Below are 22,881 nucleotides of genomic sequence, written 5' to 3'. Positions count from 1 at the left end.
CGAAGTAAAAGGCCAAGCCTTTGAGCCTCCTTCTTCACCACCACCATCGTACTATCTTTCTCAGCCGCGTCTCCATCTTCTTCACCGCCCAATTTCGGATCTCATGATGGTTTCTTCAATTTAAACGACAAGGTGAGTCCGAGTATGCTGCTTGTCATCATAATTCTGGGCAATTGTTTTCTTCATTTCTGGGTTGATTCACCTGCTCGTTAGATTCCTGTGGAGACCTCAACCCAGAGACCCAGAGGATTCGGACAACGTGTCTGCTCTTCAAGGTCAATTGCTGCAACTGTTTCACCTTCATGATGCTGGGCGTTGACCAGTCCTTCATTGATAACACCCCCTCCCTGTGTTCCATTACAAAGCCATCATAGGATTGAAGGACCCATTTGGATTGTGCTGTGTGCTTGTGTGAATTTGAAGCTGATGATAAGCTCAGATTGTTACCCAAATGTAGCCACGCCTTTCACATGGAGTGCATAGATACTTGGCTCTTGTCTCACTCAACTTGTCCTCTCTGCAGAGCTAGCTTGATTTCTGATTTCTCCCCCACCAATACATGTTCCTCTCCTTTTGTCTTCGTTCTAGAATCTGGGAGTGAGAGTTCCAGAGAGATTGTTCCAGAAAGAGAGAGTACAGTTGGTAGGACCAGTTCTGTGGTTGAAGACAACGAACTTGGGTTGACCCATATAGATTTGTCACACAAATCTGTTGATTTAAGTTCAGATGCTAATCCTTGCCAGACTAAAGCTGGGGAATCACATGAGAAAGTGGTCAATGTGAAGCTGGGAAAGTTCAGGAATGTGGACTGTGTTGGTGAAGGAAGCAGTACAGACATGGGAGAAGCTAGAAGGTGTGTTTCTATGGGGTCATTTGCTTATGTCATGGACGAGAATTCTTCACTTCAGGTACCAGTAAGAGCGACTTTGAAGAAGCAGTCAAGTAAGAAACCTGCTTTACCATTAACACCAGGACGCAGGATCGCCATGTCAGAGTGTGACTGTGAGTCCACGAGAGATTTCAGGTTCACAGGTTTTGACGCAGCCAAAGGTATTGAGAGTTCTGCTGAGACTGGAAGTATCGAGAGAAGCAGAAAAGAGAGCTTTTCGGTTTCAAAGATTTGGCTTCGAGGAAAGAGAGAGAAGCCACATGATGCTGTGGCTGATTCGTCAAGGAGGGCTGTTTCGTTTCGATTCTCAGCACAAAGTAACGAGGTTGCGAGGGATGATTCGAAGGAAAGGAATGGGAAATCTGAGATTGAGATTGCGATGGAAAATGATGAGGAAAATCAGAGCTGTTACAGTGTGGATTCTCAGGGCAGAGCACCCTCATTTGCCAGAAGAACTCTGCTGTGGCTTACTGGAAAACAGAACAAGGTTGTTCATTCATCTTCTGATTCAAACTTCTAGTTTCTGTCATTCATTGTTTTGGTAAATCTATGATTCTTTAATCTATATGTGTTGGTTCAAGTAGAATTGTCGAATATGCAATATATGTTTCCACACAAATCTATGATTCTGGAATCTGAATAGTGAATACCCCATATCTTCTGCATTTGGTTTTCATATCAGGTTGTTTATGCTCATTAGGAAGAATATCAAAGACAATTCTTTTGTTGTCATCTATGAGAATCTGGCTGTTTTGGTGGTCAAACAATTGATGTTACAACTTACAACCTTAAAAAGTATTTCTGATTTCTGAAGTTCCGTCTGATTATGTTCCCCTGTAGGTCTGTTCATGCAATTAGACATACCCTTTGACATAGAGAAAACTGTTCAGATGTGTACAAGCTACAAGTAAATATTTAGGCGTTGAAATCTATACTGGATAAACTATGCGTTTCGGAGATACGAAGTACATCCAAGAAGCCAAATCCAACCAATAAATAAATAAATAAAAATAAATGAATAAATGAATAATTTCAACCGTAGTGTAAAATATTGAGTTCATTCATTGAAAAATCTTTTATCACCTTCTCTTTCTCTCAGCTCCTAAAAGGAATGAGAAAAAAACCAACCAGATGACACAAAACTTGTCTGGTCAGAAGGATAAACCTGTACAAATTCGAACCAAAAAACTTGATTATGAACAAATTTTGCAAAAATATGAAGGCATTTATTAGAAGCAGTAATTTATGGTTGTGATGGAGCATAGCAGAAGAGTGTAGTGTGTTAATGAGAAGAGAGTTGGTATTAAATAACATGTCAGTGTCACCTGGTGCCTGAATAATAAAGATACAGAGAAGAGAATTCGAATTCGAATTCAAATTACACTGAATGCTTAGATCAATTGTCTAAAAGGTGACTTGACTTAATCAGAGGTCTTGAATAGTAAGTCTTAAATATGCCACAGTAATTAAATTCTTGGTGGGTGGGAGGTATGCCTTTAGAAGAGACCCACAAGCTGCTAATAAGATTAATCTTGGTCAAAAACTGGGAATACTGGAATAAAAGAAAAAAACAAATTCAAATTTCCGTGAAATTATGACAGGCCACCTGCATCATGAACTGGGGTAGTAATGAAAAACAGTGGTGGATGGGAAAAGGATTCGCAGAAAGAGGGAAACAAGGTGCCTGTGGGAACAGGGCATGGCATTTAATAGAAGCCATTTTCAAAGGCTTAGTAGTAATAAAGGTCACTCACCTAACCTCTCCCCTCCTCTGCCCTACTCTTTAAATAACACCGAAGTTCATGAATGAATGATTTGGAAGATTTGATCTGAGGAGGAGAGGCCAAGAGCCAAAGGCCAGAAGAGCCAAACCCCACATCAATTGAATTGACATGCCAACCGTTTGCCATGTGACAGAGAACAGAGACGAGTCAAGGTTGTGAGGTTTAGTAGAAAATGTTGGATTTTGAGTAGAATGGAGGTGATTTTCTTGAAGGATGACAAGAAAGAGTGAAAATAAGAAAAATGGTGTGATTTAGTAAGTTTTATCAGACACACATGGAGGGGATTGGAAAAAGCAGTCAACAACACCAATGAACGCGGAAAAAAGGGTGAGGAAGACTGACTTTAAGTTATGAGTTGAATGAGGATGATGCTCTGAGACTCCAGTTGACCTGCTTGCCACTTAATTAGACTACTTTTATCTGCTCTTCCTACAACGTTATCAAGGAATTCATGTGTTTGGAGACTCCATTGAAGGCGTAGAGCCACATGTTCGCTGCACAATATGATTCTAAATTCAGAAATTAAAGAGGGATAAGAAAAGAAAAGGAAAGGAAATAAACAAGTGAAATAAGAGAGGGAGCCCATGATGGTATACAGAGGAGAGGGGAAAAACTAAGAACGATAAAAAAGCCCAACTCAGCAGAAAAAGTAATCTATTTTAAAATTAGGGGAAAATATAATTATTACTATTCTTCCCTACTCCAAGTCCTTTATGTTTCATATGTCCAATGCATTAATCCTTATATTTTTTAAATATGACCATAAGAATGTAATGATGGCTAATATATACATAAACTCTGTTACTCATTGTGTTGACTTGTTAAAATTATAATAAGTTAGTATTAAAAATAAATATAATGCAAAAAAAAAATAAGACATTAAATCAAAATCCTTAACACACCATGGATAAAACTTTAGAAGGAAAAAGATATGATAGTTAGAATTGTTGGAATATTAATGTGTGATTAGTGTTAATTACATTGGTAAGTTAGTGACCCTAAATAAAAAGTACCACAAAGTGTTAGAGGTTAAGGAAATTATATCCTACCTTAAAAGAAAGGTTAATTAAGTCTTTACATCATTGTTTCACCTCAAATTTGGCGTTAGCTCACCCTCAAGATAGAGTTATGGTGTTTCTTTGTAAATTACCCAAGAAGGGTTTGTCTGTCATCTTCATGATCATTTTTTGAGTTGATTTTTATTATCATTTTTGTTATTAATATTCTCTGTTTTAATATTTCTGAAAAGGACATACATGTTAGCTGCCATTTTGTTCATATTATATTCAACTTGTCATAATTTTATTAGCTCAACAGTAGAATTAACGTTAGCAGAGTTAATAGCATCAACAATGATAAGAGTAACATTATAGATAAATGAAACTTAAGAGACTTGGAATAATGAAAAAAAAAAAAACTACTATCAAAATATGTTAAAAGAATACGGATTGATAGTTATATAGATTGGAATTAATAAAGCTCCTTGATGACTCATTTTATATACAAAATAAAAAACATTAGTAACAATCTCTCTGCACGTTGCACGATAGCATGATTGTGCCTTCTAGGAACACTATGTAAAATTTAATTTACCTATATAAACAAAACTACGAAATTGCATGGTATTTTTCTTAATCTCTTTTATATATATAAAAAAAAGCCAAAGTCACATTGATCATTTGTTTTTTGGCTAGAAAATTTTTTTTTATCACTAGTGTAATCCAGTTTGAGACACTAAATGTGGGCATTTCTTAATCATTCATAACTACAATAACATATCATAATGTTTTTAAAATGAACTAATAATCATACAAAAGATAAAAAAAAAAAGTGGAAAGCTGGAGGCATTAAAATTGGTTCAACTTGATGAGGTGGCTCACTTAACACACCAAAAAATTATGGGTTTATGTTTCAAACATTGTAATTGTAATATATTTTAAAATAAAACAATTTAAACCAAACTCATTTAGAATGTGTTTAGAATTACATTGGAGACGGAGTAGAATCAAAATTACTTTATCTGAAGAAAAAAAGAATCAAAATTACATTTTGCCAAAAGCAACCCAAATGTTGCTCCTGTCAAAACCATGCTCAAGCATTTACTAACATGATTCCAAACATACTACTTAATCCATGAATGAAATGAATTGAACCACGAAATGTTTTGTGGTTGTATACAACTATTTATACTTTTTAAATTTGAATATATTTATGGAAAAATATATCTAAAAGTCCTTAAAGTATTCCTTCATTTTGAATTAGGTCTTTGCAATTTATTTTTTTAAATGAATCCTTATAGTTTGATCATTTAAATTTTTTAACCCCTAAAAATTAATCTTTGAATTTTTTTAAAAAACAAAATTTAAAACTTTTATATTTTTGTTAAATGAGTATACAAATATAATTAATTACTTAATTTTATTAACCCAATGTTTATATAATTATGTTCTCTTTTAAATATTTTTTATGCCTATAGAATTTTCATAAAATAATAAAAATATAATAATGTATTAAATCAAATTTTGTTTTTTCAATTTTAGCTAAATGTACTAAATTAAAATTTTTTTATAAACTCCAAAATTATTTATTTATTAATTTTAGAAAAAATGGATAAAAATATCTAAGAAGTGGTCAATTAGAAATATCTAGTAGATTAAAGTGAGAAAAAGTGTACAAATATCTATGGAGTTATATTTTTTGTGCTTTTGTGACGAAACCATTAAAAGCTAATAACATTGACCGTTACATTATGAATGTGAAATTTAACAGTTGGGTTATAGATGCACCAAAAAAATAATTTTATGGATACTCATGTATTTTTTCTCACTTTAGACTAATAGATACTTTTGGCCAACGTCTTTTGGACTATTTTTCCTCCTTTGCCATTAATTTTAACCTTCAATGATTAACATATTTAATAGATTAAACTATGAGAATTTGATTAAATTAAAATAAACCATAAATATTTAATTTAAAATTGAGAAAAACTAAAAGAATATGTAGATTAATTTTCCTTTATTTGTTTTAAAATAATTATGGTGAGTTAGGTGAGCTGGACAACATAACCCACCTGCTCACTTTTAATGGGTTGAGTTGATAAAATCCAAGCCCACTTTTCAAAAAAATCCAGGCCTACCAGAAAGCAAATTCGCTTGGTCCGGCTCACTTTTTTAACAACCACCACTTATTTGGCTGCTTTGTATTTATATTAAATATTTTTTTCTAATTTTAATACAAAAAATAAATAAGATCTATTTCTTGTCTACTAAGTCTGAAAAGCAATTTATCACGCTCAACGCAATGACGCATCAAAAAGGCCAAGGTGGCCCCAAGAAAAAAAAAAAAACAAGCACACACCATTAGAGGACGGGTCTCGCCGATCGCAGGAGAGTGGAGCAAATACTTTCAATAAACATAAATTGGGCCTAGGATTGGGTTGGCTCCTGTGGCCTTATAACTTGGGCCCATCCACCTTTTATGAGAGACCAAAGTAAGTTAAATTAAAGCAAGTGTTGGCACCAATGGGGTTGGTTGTAGCAGAAGGGACTAATTTCTTAAAACATATTAAATTTAAATTTAAATTTATATTGAGAAATGTGTCCATATTTAATATTTGACCAAGCTTCAAATATGATTATCTCCAATGGAAGAATATTTGTGTACAATTAAAGGGAATAAAAAACAAGTAGTGGCATAAAAGGGCATTTAATTAGTTCAATTAGTTGAGGGAATTGAATTATTTATTTTAGTATTTTTGCTTTGAGACATGCAGTCACATTAAATTAAAAACACAAAAGATAACCATTGGTAATTTCGATCTCAAACACATTAAGAGTTTGAATTTATTTGGGCGGGTGGTTATTATATTGACTAAAACTAGCGAGTTGGAAAATGTCTATCATTTGATCTTAATATCGAAATGGGTTAGTCTTTGTTGTTGACAGAAAATGCTTTAGGCATCTTACAAAAACAAAACAAAACTTAATTTAATTATATTTTTTAATAAAAAATAAAGTAGCTTATTTGTTAGTTACAACCAAAGTACCCCTGAGGCAGAAGCAGAAGCTCCAATGCAGTTTTGTTAATTTAATGTTCCTTTGATCTGAGTCTTGAGTCACAAGAACTCCAACGTAGGATGTTAGTTACATCCAAAGTGCCAACAGAGAGAACTTAATACTAAGATACACAATTCTCAGTGTTTTTTTACGTGAACCATGCACGATACACAACTCAACTCAGGACTTTTGATTCATCAGCGAATATATGTGCATATTATCTGGCAACAGAAATTGTTTGTCGTTTCTTATTACTCATAATCGAACATGTTCCATCGAAGTTTATTCAACTCTCTTGGATTCTTTTTCCATGTTTTATCATGTTTCTATCGAAATTTTCGTTGGGGCTGCATATACTTCTCAATTTGATTTTGATGGCCCTATATGAAATATTCTCTTCTCTGGTTTTATACCCTTTAATTTTCGTTCTGACAACAAAACTTCCATTCCCCTCCCCTTTAATAAATATTCAAATATAAAATTCTGATCCCCCATTATAAACTTTGAATATTATTGTTTTGTATCACACAAGAGAATGAGATTAATTAAATTCGATAGTTCGAGCGGAAAGAGTTCTAATACGTGGGAGAGGATAGATAAAACTATATATAAATAATTCATTAAATTAAACTTTAAAGATACAGAAAACCACTCCACAAACCACATAATTCAAGGAAAATGTACTCTATTTTCCATGACACACACATGTTTATTCTCCATTATATTGTATTGATCTCTCCCAGAAGCGTCATACCCTGAAAATATATACACATCAAATTAAAAAAATAGTCAGTAAAGTAAAATAAGTAACTTAGAAGGTACGTAACAAAAGAAATTACAAAGATGGAGTAATGGATAAGGAAATAAAAATGAAAAAGAATTTGAATGAATTACTGGGTGAAGTCAATGCGGATTTTTCCTTCGACAGGGTTAGCGATGGCAGAGAAAGCTTGATGAGAGAGATCGATGGTTCCTTGGCATCTCGGGCAGAAATCGACAATCTTGACGGTGACGGTTCTGCTCCGGCAAGGGTGAGCCAGACCGCCGCTGGTACCACCGGTGCACCTCACTCTGTACTTTCTTCCACATGCTTTTCCATGGTCCCAGATAGAGTCGCTCGCCGCTGCCACCATTGTTCCCTCGTCATGGCTTTCAAAGCATGCAGATGCTGCAATTACACCAACCACACAGTAATAAACCTTTGTGTTATTATATCTATTGTTAAACCATTTTATTGAACTAGTCAAGCATTGATTCAACTGGTTGGGTTGACTCAGTTTTCAACATTAAAGTTTGAAATCTAAGTGAAAAAGTTATCAAAGTAGAAGAGCCCCCTCATTGAGACTATGGAGGTCTGAGAATGGATAACACTTATTCATAATAAGGATTTGGATTTGGTAAACTAAATTGGCAGAGTGTCTTGATTACAGTCATTTAATTTTATTAGTACATGAAAACTATCAAGACACATTTATTTTTTCAAAAATTCAAAAAATAATCACGATGAAACACTCTTTATATTTAAAAAAAAATAAAATTTGGTACTTTTTAAATATTATATGATAAAATTTCTTACAACCATTTGATTAAATAGAACGGTTGTTATCAAATTATATAAAATATTTATTGAGTGAGTGAATTTAAATCACTTAATAGATCCAAATCTTTCAAAATAATGATAATAATTAAAGCAAATTAAAAAGTGAGAGTGAGAATATGAAGAGATACTCACGACGTAATTTAGTGTAAAATGTGGCGGTGCCAGAAGAGGCAGATGCTACGTAGACCAGACTTGTGATGGCCAAAGACATGACAAGCACGACATTCAATTTGAGGGCCATTATGTTATACTTGATTTTTTCTTAGTGTACGTGGTGAATTTGTTGGGAGAGGGATTAGTTCTCCTTTTATAGAAAAATTTTACAACGTAAGTGGCATATTGTAACTATATTCTTCACAACATGGAAACAACAACGCTTATTATATTGGTTTTATATCTTAATTCTTATCGACATTGAAGTTCGTATGATGAGTCCAATGCCAAGAATCTATGAAATAAACCCCTCCCTTTCTAATTACAAGGACCTTTTTTTTTCTTTTTTTTTTTTTCCAACTTTGAATCATTTTTTGAAAAACATAATTATTGGTCCCTTTAGTTCTAACATGTTTTGGTATAGGTTCATGTAGCTTTTTGTTCGTTGCTTCAAGCCCATTTAGTTTATTCTGTCTGTAACATTAGCCCTTCTACTTTTGAATATGCTAAAAAAGACTATGAGATGACAATAGAAGTATTAAATTTGTTAATAGGTGACTAACGTTGTTAATCTGTGCTGAATGAAATTATGATTTAGTAGGTTAATAGTGTTGTCCACCCAATTTTATTTCATGTTTCAAATTTCAATATGTCAAAATATAATTCCACCTTAGAACAAATATTAATAATGTTAGTCACAGGTCACAAATATGACTCAACAGATTAATTGTATTATCCATCTTATGCCACCTCATCATTCTTTTGGACATATTAAAAATAGAGAGACTAATATAATGTTGTACATGTTAAAATTATAGGGACCAATAGTTGTGTTTTCCTTATTTTTTACATACAAGAGTTAAGTTCGTTTTCTGAATTGCTCATCATCATCATTTGTTTTGACAAAAAGGATATTTTTAGCAAAATGATGGTTATTAACAAATTTATTGCTTTTAATTAAAATAAACTACTCCGTTTGTCTCAAATTATAAGATATCATTGGGGGAGATTTTATGTTCTAAAATATAAGATACTTTGATAAAAATAAGATTTCATCAATGACATTTTTCTAATATTACTTTTATCATATATTCTATCACTTTAACATTCTTTAACAAATGCAGTATCAAATAAAGGACGTTTTTAAAATTTTGTATTTTGTTTTAAAAAGGTAAAATTATAAAGTGTATTTAATAAATTTTATTAATATGTATAATTTTATTTAAAAACATATTATAATTTAGGATGGAGGAAATATTTTTTTTACTCTTTAGAAATTAAGTACTAGTTATTAAAATAGCTATATATAGATTTCCATGGGAAAAATTAGAATTTTTCAATCATTATATATCTTATAACACCATCAATTTGGATGGCTGGTTTGCGTCCCAAGCAGCTCTAGTTAAAAACGACACTATTAAAAAAATAACTAATCCTTGATCTTTATAAAAACAAGTATTAGTTATTAGAAGCTTTTCAATTAACTTCTATATTCAAGATTCTGTTAAAAAAAAAAAAACTCACATATTTAAGGCATAAAGGAGTATCACTTTTTATAACCAGCAAGGCAACAACATTCTGTTTTATTTTTCTGTTGAAGTCCCGAAAAAAAATTTAGATGCGATTAGTACTCCCTCCATCTCTCTCTCTCTCTCTCTCTCTCCTCTCTCTCTCTCTCTCTCTCTCTCTCTCTCTGTACATATATATGAGAAATTACTACTTGTTATTTGTTTTTATTTATAAACAAAATCATATATCTCAATGAGCATTTATTACAATTTTTCCAAATTATCCTTGATAAACAATTAATGCAATTCTGTTTTGATTAAGTACAAGGACATTTTAGTTGATTTTTTATTTTTTGGCACAATTATTATGGGTGACTGATTTTTTTTAACTATGTGATATAATTATTTTCTCTATATATAAAAAAAATCGAGGAAGTGACTTGCAAAGTCACACTAATTCATCTTTCTTGGAATTCACGTAAAATGAACAAACATTTATGATTAATAATGTGCTTGATAGACCATATGCATATAAATAACTTGATCAAAAAGTAGAGGACGAAATGCCGTCCTCCACAATGTCCATGGGAATGATCTAGATTCGACCTGGAAAAGAATCTCCATTTTTAATGAGATAAGGTAGATTATTTATATTTTAAGGTAAAGATATAAATTTAATTATGAACTATTTTGTAAAAATCATTGGGTAGCCAATATTATAAGGTAGTGTAAAATCTGAACTACTAAAAACGGCCACCTACCATTAGTTGTGCACAAACGAACATTTATTTGCACTGTGGGGCCCATTTATACTTCACGACTCATTCACCATTTGATCACCCTTCTTGGGGTTTCTGCAAAGAAAGAGCCTATACCTTAGAACTAAATGGAAGAAAAATTGTCAATGCTAGAGAAGAAGTAGAAGCAATAGTTGATAAACCAGAATCTTCTCTGTTCCCTCTCTTTCCAGTCATTGACTCCTCACAACACAACATCAATTCAATACCCTAATGGCTCACCAATTCTAGCTTTACCATCGACCTTTCTACCATAAACAACATCATTGCGTCACAACTCACTCTTGAAGCTGCCTAAGCACCACAAGAAAGGCATAACCTTAAAGATGAAGAAGGTCCATTAAATAATCAGGCTCAACTGAAGCACTTTCCTTCCTACAAGATTTTGGAATTATCTCAATATGATAGAGAGGATGAGTGTAGGGGTAGGGAGAGAAACGATAAGAAAAAGAAGAAGAAGAAACCTAAGCATGATGGGTACTCAGAAAAGGGGGATTGAATTTCTCTACTAAGAACATTGAGAGTATTTTGTCAAAGGATCTTCAGTCAACAATGAAGATCTATATTGATGGAAAGATTTTGATTACCAATGTAAGAGTTGTAATCTAACGGCCTTGTTGAATCTCTTGCTACATGACGATAACATGTTGTCAGAGGTTAAGGTTCAAAATGAAAAAGGTGAAGAAGGACTTCAAAATAAAGCTAGAAGGGTGGTCAGAGGGGAGGAAAGGGAGGTTGCAGGTGATAGATGAAGGCCACCTACAATGAATGTGGGGCCCAAGGTAAAAAAAATAAACAAACGTTTGTTTAGATTTAATAGAGGCTATTAAATGCTTTGTTTTTAATAGTTTAAGATTTATTTCACATTACCTCATAATATAAGTAACCTAGTAATCCTTAAAAAATAATTTGTAGTTAAATTTACACCTATACCCTATATTTTATGTCATAGTAACTAGAATGATGAAAATATGTATGAGATCCTTGATCTATATGCTCTCTCTCTCTCTCTCTATATATATATATATATATATATTCTCTATGCACAATAGATTGGTCATCATTAATTTCTATGTGCATAGGAAATGTCATACGTAGAATACCATATATAACAATGACATTGTCCATATTGCATAACTAAATTGAGTGGAAGGGATAGCTTGCATTTATATGTTAGAAATTATGTTCTAAGACCAATCATTATACTATGAATATTGTTATTTAATAAATTTATCTTTTGTTATCATATCAATTGCATGTTCACTATGATAACTGTATCCTTGAACAAACTATAGTGATTATTCTAAATATCATTGGTCGATTATTTATGAGGGATTATAAATGAAATAAGACTAGTATGAATTTAATTAATTATAGATATATAAATCAAAGTTATATGCACTTGAAAGCATACAAGGTGTTGAACCGATCCCTTATGAGAAAGCTGCATAATACAAGTCATAAGCTTATCTTACATGTAACCATATTACTAAGTCCTTTGACTTGAGATCATCATGAACTCCTATATAATGACTATTGAACTTTGATCTAATCAAAAGTTACCTTTGATCGGGTGATCATAAAGGCTATAATTGAGTTTAGTAATATTCATGTAAAGAAATGTAAGTAGTCAAGATGAAATTTATCTCTCACATTAATTGAGAGATATTACTGGATTTCATGGTAAGTAAAGCTGAGAAAATGTATGACCATACTACAATAAAAAGAGTTTTTTTATTGCTATAGCCAATCCACTCATAGATCAAGAAAGTAATGCTCAAATAAAGGAGAATAACAATTTCATGTCTCACATTTAATCGAAATGTTGCTTGACAAAAGGAATGTGATATAGTTATATGATAGATTACATCGGATTATTGATCCCTATATGAATTGGATAGTCATAATATCTTGCTAGAGGCTAATTGTGACTTGTGAATTGTAGTGTTATTAGCTTACTGCCAACTTCATATAGGCCTATAGGATTGTATATAAGAATAACCCAACTTGAGCTATAATGTCTAAATTTTTTGAATCTGAAATGTATCTAGATTTAATGGATATAATTCTTTATTTAGGATGAATAAATTATATATATTTGTATTTGAATATTTATCTGATAAATATTTGTGTATATAAAATATAAACTTCAAAATATTATATATATGTGTGTGTGTGTGCACGCGCGCTCGCGTGCGCGGGGGGGGCGCACACGCATATTTTTGAAATATGTGTGTGTATATATATATATATATTTGTGTTTATATATCACATCACATCATATCATATCACATTATATCATTATGTTAGTTTTAAATTTAAATTTATATAATAAATTTAATTTAATAACTAGCATGGTATAAGAAGATATCATATTAGTTGTATAATTTAAATTTATGAGATAAATTTAAATTAAATATGATATCATAAATTAAATTTATGAGATAAATTTAATTAAATTTTTGTTAGCTCAAGATATAATTTTTGAAATAGTTATGGTTATTTTCAAAAATTCAAGAGGAAGACTAAAAACTTTAATCTATATATTATAGAAAAGGGGGCATGTTTTAATATGAGTTAGAAAAAGTCTTGACAACAAAATACAGTGAGAGCCATGGAAACACCCTTGAGAAAAGAGAAGTTCGATGTTTAAGAAAATGGACGGACGTTTTCAGCGCTAACACGCTATTTGAGTTGAAAGTTATTTGTGTGGATATTGGTATAGGAAGAAAATTTGCATTGTCAGCTCCTAAGGACTAAAATACTTGAAGAAAACACATGAAAAATTTGAAGACAGAAAAGTAATTCTTTTATCCACCTTAATTTAAATGAGTTTAATAGGTCCGTGATCATGATTGGGGATTTGTTTTAATTTTTTATTATTTCACTACGCCTCCTCAATCCAATAGTAAATGCTTCCTACCTGTACAAGTACAACCAAACAATCCATACATGATACAAAGAACGACAATTAATTCATTAAATATGTTTTAAAACAAAAAATTTCTAACTTTATAATTATCACTATTAAAAATAGAAAAAAAAAGAGATACACAGTATATGTTCTAAAAAATTAATAGATGTAAACATGTAAAGTCAGCTCCTAGAGGTTACTATGTTTTTATATATGCATTTATGTGGATGCAGTTACCTTATTATGAACGATTATGGTAAAAAATTCTAATATATACCAAAATACTTTTGTTCCCTCCTAGAGGTCATATTGGTAAAAAAGTTGAATGGACCATACTATATATAAATAATTCTATTGAAACATATATAAGGACTGCAAGCTAGCTGAGACATATTGTGCATGAAAACCCGAAAATGAAGCCTCTATATTACATTATGATTTATGGCGCACAGTTAATGGTGTGCGTGTTGTTCTTACTTATTTTATGTTGTTGTTGTTGTGGTTATTCGTTTGTATTATTATTATTAGAGATAATGAAACTTCTAGCACTAATGTATAATTTGTATTTTATAAGAAACTTTTAACATCGGTTAAAACATACCCGTTGTTGAAAGTAGAGGCAGTGACATTTTTATAATATTAAAAACCAATATAAGACTTTCAACAGAGGGTGACATTCACTTGTTGTTGAAAGTGGGATTTAAAAAAATAAAAAATTCTCACTTTCAACAGGAAGTGGCTCTCACCCATTGTTGAAATTTAATTTTTTTTAAATTCAACAGTTGGTGATGTGTTGAAAGTGAGATTTCAATAGCAAGTGATGTGTCATCTGTTGTTGAATCTTATTCATCAATAGGTGAAAGCCACCTCCTGTTGAAAGCGGGAATTTAAAAAAAAATTTAGATTCAACAGCGAGTGATGTGTCATCCACTGTTGAATCTTATTCAAATCTACATAAAAAAAAAACCGCCCCTCATCATCTTCTTCCTCCTCCCCCACACCTCCCTCATGTTGTAACCCGTGCCCCCTTCTCTATTATTCATCATCTTCTCCTCTCCTACACCTCCCTTGTCGGCCCATGTTCAATATCATCACATTGGGAATGACTAAATTTATAAATGGGGTAACTATATTTTTTAAAAGCCAATTTTATTATTACTTGAATTAATTGGTTAATGTTTTAATTGCAAATTTATACTTTAATTTAGATGTTTGACATTACGGATTCATTTTTTGAGGAAGAGGTTGACGACATCCTCACACATTGGGCACAATATTTTGTGGATGGTATGTGAGGTTTAGATAGTTTTTTAGCAAATTGTCTAAGATCATTTGAGTTTTGTGTAATTTTTATAAAATTTTGCATTGAAATTTGAATTATTTATATGTACTGGAACTGGCTGGTTGGCAATAAATTGTATAGAACATTTTCATTTGTAGAAATTGAGAAAATAGATAGAAACAAAATTAATTTTTTTAAAAAAATTACTTTTAACAGCAATTTTAGCCATAGCTGTTGTTGAAAGTCAACTTTTAACAGCGATTCTTCCCTTAATTAGTATTAAAAGTGGATTTTTAATAGCGGTTGTGAGACTTTAATTTTAACAATGATTATGGTCAGAATCATTGTTGAAAAGTCTTCTTTTTTTTTTTCAAAAAAAATTCCTCTTGCAACTTTCCATAGCAGATATAGACCTACTATTGAAAGTTTATTTTTAACAATGATTGGACAATCATTATTAAAAGTCACATACTTTAACATTTCCTGAAAAACAGCATTGCAGAATCGCTGTTAAAAATATTTTTTATTTGCTATTAAAAGCTTATCCTGTAATAGTGTAGACATCAAATTTGTTTCAGCTATCAATTTGGTTTCTCAAATTTAATTTTTATCAATTTGGTTCCATAAGTTTACTTTAATATATGTTTAAAAAGAAGTTTATATGGTTAAAATTTGCTGTCATTGATTATAGAATATTGCTAGTAGTCATATTACACGACTCACGTATATTAATAAAAATAAGTATAATTATTTATATATGAAAAAAATAGATTTTGAAATTCTAAAAAACAAGAAAATAAAATACAGTGTAGATGATTATATTAATCAAAATTAAACTAATTTAAAGGTTAGTTTACTCATTTAGTTATATATATACATGTCACATCAATTTGTGTTTCAAAATTTAAAGAATGCACGTGATAATTTAAAAAAATAAAAAATACCAAATTGATAAAAACTAAACTTAAGAGATTAAATTAATAACTAAGATAAACTTGAATGATTAAAAATTTTATCATGTGTTGTTATTATTTTACATTCTATTACCATATCAAGTTCACTTGCTCCTTGTTATATGGATCCACTTAACAAAGTATTCTATTCCATGCACCCTGATAAAGTTTTAATTAATAAAAAAAACTCATTTTAAAATTTCAATAAACAAATTAAATGTATCCCCGAGGTAGAAGCACCAACAGAGGATTTGCATAGTTACAACTCACAACCAAAGTTAATTGCCTGTTGCTCTCAATAATAGATAGTGCCCACAGAACTTAATCCTCAACCAAGATATACAATCCTACTTCGGACTTTTGATGCACGTGCGCATATATATATATATATATATATATTAACCGGAAATTACTGGTCTTATTACATATTACTATAGTCGACCGTGTTCTTCGAAGTTCACGCCTCTTGTATTATTTCTACAAGTTATATCACGTACGTCTCTATTGAAACTGTGATTGGGGCCTCCTGGCATGTAGTTTTTATATAATATATGATTTTGATGGCTCTGCATGCCATGATGCCATTTTGTTCTATTCATCTGGTTTTATTCCATTGTCGCTGCGACCTGACCATCCAAAGTTCCATTATTTCCTTTTCAACAAATATTCAACTACAATTTTAAATTATGATCCTTTAATTAATAATAATATAATTGACTGATGCTTCCTCTTTCATTGTTCATTATTGTTCTGTATCAAGCAGAAGAAAGAAATTAAAACTGATTAGTACGAGTCCAGAAATTAAAAAAATATACTTTATTAATTAAAAAACGTTAAACAAACTGAAACAATTGAGACATAGTTCAATGAACTATTTTCCTTGACGTACATATTATGTACGTGTTATTCACCATTAATTAACTGCAATGCTCCTAGCTACATATACAGTCGTATGCTCTAGCAGCCTGAAGCTTCATACCCTGATAATTAAACCAAAGAAAAATTCAGTAAAGTAAATAATTAATAAAATGCAATAATGTAATGATCATCGATTCATTGAAATAGAAGCGAGAGTTAATTATATAATTACTCGGTGTAGTCGATGTTGATTTTTCCTTCGTTAGGGTCAGCGATGACGGAGAAAGCTTCTTGGGAGAGATCGATGGTTCCTCTGCATGCCGGAGGAGGGCAGCGATCGACAATCGTGACGGTGACAGTTCCACTCCGGCAAGGCTGAGCCACCCCTTGGTTGGTCCCACCAGTGCACCTGACTGTGTATCTTCTTCCACATGCAGCTCCGTTGTTCCAGAGCGAGTCGCTCGCTGCTGCGATCATAGTTCCCTCGTTTTGGAATCCATAGCATGCAGACGCTGCAATAATTAAACCAACCACATCATATTTCAACATGATTAATTAGCAAGTTTAAGGTTGAAGACATTCTACGCAGAAGGTAACAATTAATGTGATTAATAGACTGTGGGATACTCACGAACGTATACAGTATAAAAGGTGGCAGTTCCAGAAATAGCAGATGCCACTGAAACAAGGCTCATCAGAATGGCAAGCCCCATTACTAGCACTGCTTTCATTTTGAGAGCCATTTCACTTAATTGTTCTCCCCAGTTGAATGTGTTTCATGAGAGATTAGTTCTCCTTTTATAGCAAAATCATTGCACATAAATTGTATATTTATTTATTGTCCCCACGAGAGACGGCCGGACTCATATTGACAAACTAGAAGTCCCTTGTTATTGAATGATACAATTAAATATTTTACAGTCATACATTTGAAAATGAAGTGACATAGATAATTGAAATAATATGACAAGTTTATTTTCACTTTAAAAAAAAACACTGGGCCTAGCATTAATTGGGTATGCTCTTGTGGCCTCATAACCAGGACTCACCGGCCCACCTTGCATGAGAGACTAAAATAAGTTAAAATTAAAAAGTGGTGGCAGTTTGATTCCCAATTTGCGTACATTGCCAAAAGAAAATGTGTACATTGAGTAAATCTAGGAAGACAAAAAAAAAAAAAAACTATCATTTGCTCTTAATATCGAGATGATTCCTAGTGTTTGTTGTTGGCCGAAAATGCTTAAGGCGGTATCTCACCAAAAAAAAAGAAAAATCACTTTATAATTTGAATAAAAAATAAATGTAGCTTTGTTAGTTACCACCAAAGTACCCTGAGACGATGATGGTCCAATGCAGTTTTGTTAATTAGCCTTTGCTCTCAGTCTTGATTCACAAGAACTCCAATGTAAGATTGTTAATTAGTTACAGCCAAAGCCAACTGAGAACTTAAGTTAATACTGAGATACACAATTCAACTTAGGACTCTCGATTCATCTGCTCATATATGTACGTATTAGCTGGCATGCAACAGAAGTTGTTGGTCGTTTGTTAATACTATAATCGAACATGTTTCATCGAAGTTCAACCCACTTGTATAAAGCCAATTAAGTTGAGTTGGGTCAGGGCTTTTATATTCACAATTTGAGTACAAACAATTATAAACCAAACTAGCTATTGAACTAGTTAAGATGCTGATTCATGGTTCAATTGTCAGACCATGATGTGAACTATAATCTAACTGATTATGAATATTGATATATTTTAAATGTTACATGTTTAAAGTAGAAAAACATAATCATACATAGTAACAAAAATGAACGATTAAATTTCAAACAAAAATATATAAAAATAATAATACCTTTAGAAAATGTAACTTTGAATCTTTACACTTAATCGAGTTTTGTTATAGGTTCCTACATATTTTTTCTCATGTTCTAAATCCCTTCATAAGTAGTGGTATCAGGACCTAGGTCATCGAAAAATAAAAATGTAGGGACCAGAAACATCAAAAAAAAGTGCAGAGATCTATAGCAAAACTCGAGCAACTTGCAGAGACTCAAAGTTATGTTTTCTCAATTTAAAGAAAATACATAATTCATACATAGTTATTCCATTTTTTTTTTTCATTCCATAATGCTTGTTAGATATAAATATATATAAATTATGATTTAGCAATAAATTAAAATAATAAAATAATAACATGTTTGATTCAACCAATTTCTTGCTGATTTTAGCTGATTCAATTAGTTCTTGGCTGATTCTTAAATTTTTCAATTTTCTGTGGTAACCAAACCAAACTTGGGATAGGTTTAACTAGTTGAATTGACCAGTTTGATCCAATTATAATAACACTAGTTGTAATTATGCATTTGTACATATAATTAATTTCTTCATAGAAAATGCCGTAGAACATAATCATCCCATCCTTATTATAATAAAATTGATGTTTTAAATATTTTCAAGTTGAATAAGAAAAACTATTACATGAATTTACTTATTCAGAAACATCCAAATATTTCAATTATATCCCTATATACATTTTTTTAATCTTAGCTTGGTTCAAGTCAAGAGACTAGAGAGTACTAACAGTGGAGTTGTCGGAATAAAAAAAATCATTTGATATTTTAATACAACACCTTATAAATTTAATATTATCTGATAGTTAAGTTTACATCTATAAAAATAATTTGAGTCTTAATTCATTAATAATATTTTATTTTTGTTGAAAGCTTTCTACTTTTACGTAATTTTTATCAAATAAAATAAAAATATATTAAATTAATTATAACTAGTTCAACTACTGTTTAACCATATAGTTGAACCATTGACCCTTGACTTGGTGTCTTGCCCAATTTAATGCCCCGTTTGATTTTTAAATTTTCAAAAAATGTATAACTAATTGATTATTTCATTTTTTTTAAAATTTTGCAAGAGATAAAAATTATTTTTTAATCTTAAAGACATATTTCACAACGATAAATGAATTATTAGATTATGTTAAGGATAAATTTGAACATGTAAAGTAAGATAATAGAAAAGTTCCTTTTTCTAGTTGCGAGGAGAACTGGGCCTTCAACTTTGCGAGATTTTTTTTTTTTTTTTTTGTGAACTAACAAATTAAAATTGATTCACGTGCATCAATTTCGAAATCCAACTAGTTTCTATGATTTGAAGTACTCTTTCACGCATTCATCGAAAGAGGCCATTTTTGCTTTGAACTTTTGTTTTCCCCTCCATTTGAATTGGAAGAAAATCTCATACCCTTGTAATACGTATTGGCATGCTACTTCTCTACGCTATGAATTGAAAAGGTATCATTAGTAATATTATCTTGATAAGGATCATTAGTAATATTATCAATTATATATATATATATAAGTAATATTATTAATTAATTATTAATTATTGAGAGAATCTAATACATATAATATACCTATACTTGGCGTTTGTCCATGTTGTGTAAGAATACAATTGCGCCCTTACATTCATGTGATGGTACTAGATCCTTTAACATCATGTAGAAAATAAGCTTGATCCTTTAACATAATGTATAAATTCTCTGAAATTGATATCCATAAATTGTTATGAAGTTTTTATTTTTTTCCCCTTATTTTATTATTTCTTATATAAAATATAAAATCTATTATCTGTTTCTTAAAATGATAAATTTCAGAAAATTCATGTGATGCTTGACGAACGCCAAGACACGTGTTTGGCTTGTTATGAGTGATTATCACGAAAAAAAAAATATACTAAAATATTTGATAAATTCTCTCCTTGCATATATTGGCAAAACATTTTGGATTGTATAATCTAAAAATGAAAAAAAAGGGTACACCGTTTGGGAATTTAAGTTAAAGAGAACAAGCACTTTCAATTCGGTGTTATTATAATTAATTAAGTACCTGCTCCCTTTTCGTTGTTATATCCCGAATCACTCAAAAGAACGAAACGGTTACGAATATGATAAAACAAAAAAAACTATAAATAATAAAAATAAAAATAATTTTCGGGACGAAGAAAAATAATATAACAACAATAGTTTATTAAAATGTTAAGGGCTACAGTCCATACATTGTCCATGGAAAATGATACTGTGTTATTTTCCATGAAGCACGTACATGTAACTAATGTACGTGTTATTAATTATTCTTATATGTATTATCATTTTTCTTGAGTATTCTCTTCCAGAAGCATTAGACCCTGAAAACACACCACAACAGAAAAGTCAGCACTAATAAAATGAACTTGAAATTAAATGTAACAGTACTGTAAAGGAAACAGAACAGGAAATATAGATACTTACTGGACATAGTCGATGTTGACTTTTCCGGCGTCAGGGTTAGCAATGACAGAGAAAGCTTCCTGAGAGAGATCGATGGTGGCTTGGCATCCCGGAGAAGGGCAGCGATCGACGATCTTGACGGTGACGCTTCCGCCTTTGCACGGCTGAGGCACACTGTTGGTGCCGCTGGTGCATGTGATCCTGTACATTTTGCCACATGCAGCTCCGTTGTTCCAGATTGAGTCGCTTGCTGCTGCTATCATAGTTCCTTGATCTTGATATCCATAGCATGCCGATGCTGCAGCCAATCAACCATTCACACGCCACCAATTAATGTCTCTCCCAGTGGCGGAAACAAGACAGGACTAACACCACGACTCCACGGATGTTCAATTTTTTCTTTGTATTATATACATGTGTTATATATTTAATTTCTGTCCAGCAAAGATCATGAAAACGTTGTATTATAATCGGTTTGATAACGCGGTTTGAACCATTAATCATTGAACCAGTACCATTAGATCTGTAGATTTTGAGTGCCTTAGTGTGTAGGGAAAAGTTATAGTACAAGTATTATTTTTTAAGGAAGCATGAAATACACACACATATAGGTGATCAGGATAAATATTAGTTAATTTAATTAAGTGGTGAGACTGAATGGAACCAATATATTAGAATAATAAGTACATGAATAAGTAGAGAGATTAATACTCACGAACATATACAGTGTAAAAGGTGGCGGTTCCAGCTGTAGCAGAAGCCACTGAGACAAAGCTCAAGATGGCTAGCCCCATTACTAACACTGCGTTCATTTTGAGAGCCATATCTTGTCGACCACGAAACTTATAATTTGGAAGTGAGAATTAAATGTTGTGTTCGTCGAAGTAAGGGGCATATATTGGTCCTTTTATAGCAAAATCTTATAGCCCATAAACATAAATTGTATTAATTTTTCCCCCAATAGGTGACGGTCTTCACACGTTTCTCCGGCCCGGCGGCTAGACTTGTGTGTGTGTGTGTCTAGAACCAGGACCATACCTTTGAATTTTTTTTTTTTTTTCCCTCGTTGAAAATCTGGCATTTCGCTGTTAGCATTCGGTATGTTTCCACAAGTTACTGAAGAACTTTGATGCATTAACTGATAACCTTAAATACGTCGTCTGATGCTCAAGCAGAATCATTGAATGTATTCATACAATGACAAAATTTCGACTGAAGTTTCTACATACTGACGCAATATATGGTATTTACAGCGTGGTGGGCAACATGTGTATGTACTATAACAATTAGTTTCAAATTGTGAGAATTTGACAAAAAAAAAAATTGGTTAAAGTATTGATAAGATATAAATATGCAAATTGAATTTTCTATATATTCATGTATTCATATAGTTGTGGGGAAAAAATCACATCAAACAATTTCATTGCCTCATATCTCATTTCTATTTATCTATTACCCTCTCTCTCTCTCTCTCTCTAAATCTCTTACAGATATGAGATAGATGACTTATACATTATCAACAATAGTTGGTTCAAATTGTTTGAGCCGTTTGGTTTTTTTCATAAGATTAATTAGCATCTAATAATGGCATAGGTTTAATTAAAAAGAAAGAAAAGATTATTTACTATATATTTATTTCAAAACATATAATGGAAGCATTTAATTGATTTTTTCCATACATAGCAATAGGGAAGGGATTATAATTTAGGGATATGCACAATGTGACTCAGTCAAAGTGACTAAAATGTGTACGCACTTAGCTTATGACTGTTCACCACCGAAAAGTCTAATATACGCTAAAAG

The 22,881-nt window shown here is 31.6% G+C and overlaps 3 protein-coding genes and 1 pseudogene across 3 annotated transcripts; 1 reads left to right on the top strand and 3 right to left on the bottom strand.

Annotated features, from left to right (window-relative positions):
• The first annotated feature begins 64 nt into the window (after positions 1-64).
• On the top strand, positions 65-1,565 carry LOC129300994 (RING-H2 finger protein ATL13-like; annotated as a pseudogene).
• Positions 1,566-7,618: 6,053 nt separating this feature from the next.
• On the bottom strand, positions 7,619-8,569 carry LOC129300993 (EG45-like domain containing protein). Its single transcript, XM_054939580.1, has 2 exons — positions 8,461-8,569; positions 7,619-7,896 (listed from the first exon to the last, which is right to left on the bottom strand). Exons 1-2 carry the CDS (start codon positions 8,567-8,569, stop codon positions 7,619-7,621), a joined length of 387 nt encoding a protein of 128 aa, XP_054795555.1.
• Positions 8,570-17,021: 8,452 nt separating this feature from the next.
• Positions 17,022-17,536, bottom strand: LOC129300992 (EG45-like domain containing protein). Its single transcript, XM_054939579.1, has 2 exons — positions 17,425-17,536; positions 17,022-17,305 (listed from the first exon to the last, which is right to left on the bottom strand). The coding sequence occupies exons 1-2, from the start codon at positions 17,534-17,536 to the stop codon at positions 17,022-17,024; spliced, it is 396 nt and encodes a 131-aa protein (XP_054795554.1).
• A 3,339-nt stretch (positions 17,537-20,875) lies between these two features.
• On the bottom strand, positions 20,876-21,963 carry LOC129300991 (EG45-like domain containing protein). The gene is made up of 3 exons (XM_054939577.1): positions 21,794-21,963; positions 21,100-21,376; positions 20,876-20,996 (listed from the first exon to the last, which is right to left on the bottom strand). Exons 1-3 carry the CDS (start codon positions 21,900-21,902, stop codon positions 20,990-20,992), a joined length of 393 nt encoding a protein of 130 aa, XP_054795552.1. The 5' UTR covers positions 21,903-21,963; the 3' UTR covers positions 20,876-20,989.
• Positions 21,964-22,881: the final 918 nt, after the last annotated feature.

The sequence above is a fragment of the Prosopis cineraria genome, unplaced genomic scaffold, assembly GCF_029017545.1.
Source record: "Prosopis cineraria cultivar Desert tree isolate PC_DT_omini unplaced genomic scaffold, ASM2901754v1 PC1840, whole genome shotgun sequence".
In the NCBI taxonomy this organism is placed as follows: domain Eukaryota; kingdom Viridiplantae; phylum Streptophyta; class Magnoliopsida; order Fabales; family Fabaceae; genus Prosopis; species Prosopis cineraria.
This window is presented reverse-complemented; position numbering and strand designations above follow the sequence as displayed.

Coding starts and splice junctions, on each gene's coding strand:
- LOC129300993 (XM_054939580.1), bottom strand. CDS start 8,569: ATGGCCCTCAAATTGAATGTCGTGCTTGTCATGTCTTTGGCCATCACA. Junction 7,897..8,460: donor ATTTTACACTAAATTACGTC/GTGAGTATCTCT, acceptor GTGTAATTGCAG/CATCTGCATGCTTTGAAAGC.
- LOC129300992 (XM_054939579.1), bottom strand. CDS start 17,536: ATGGCTCTCAAAATGAAAGCAGTGCTAGTAATGGGGCTTGCCATTCTG. Junction 17,306..17,424: donor CTTTTATACTGTATACGTTC/GTGAGTATCCCA, acceptor TAATTATTGCAG/CGTCTGCATGCTATGGATTC.
- LOC129300991 (XM_054939577.1), bottom strand. CDS start 21,902: ATGGCTCTCAAAATGAACGCAGTGTTAGTAATGGGGCTAGCCATCTTG. Junction 21,377..21,793: donor CTTTTACACTGTATATGTTC/GTGAGTATTAAT, acceptor GATTGGCTGCAG/CATCGGCATGCTATGGATAT.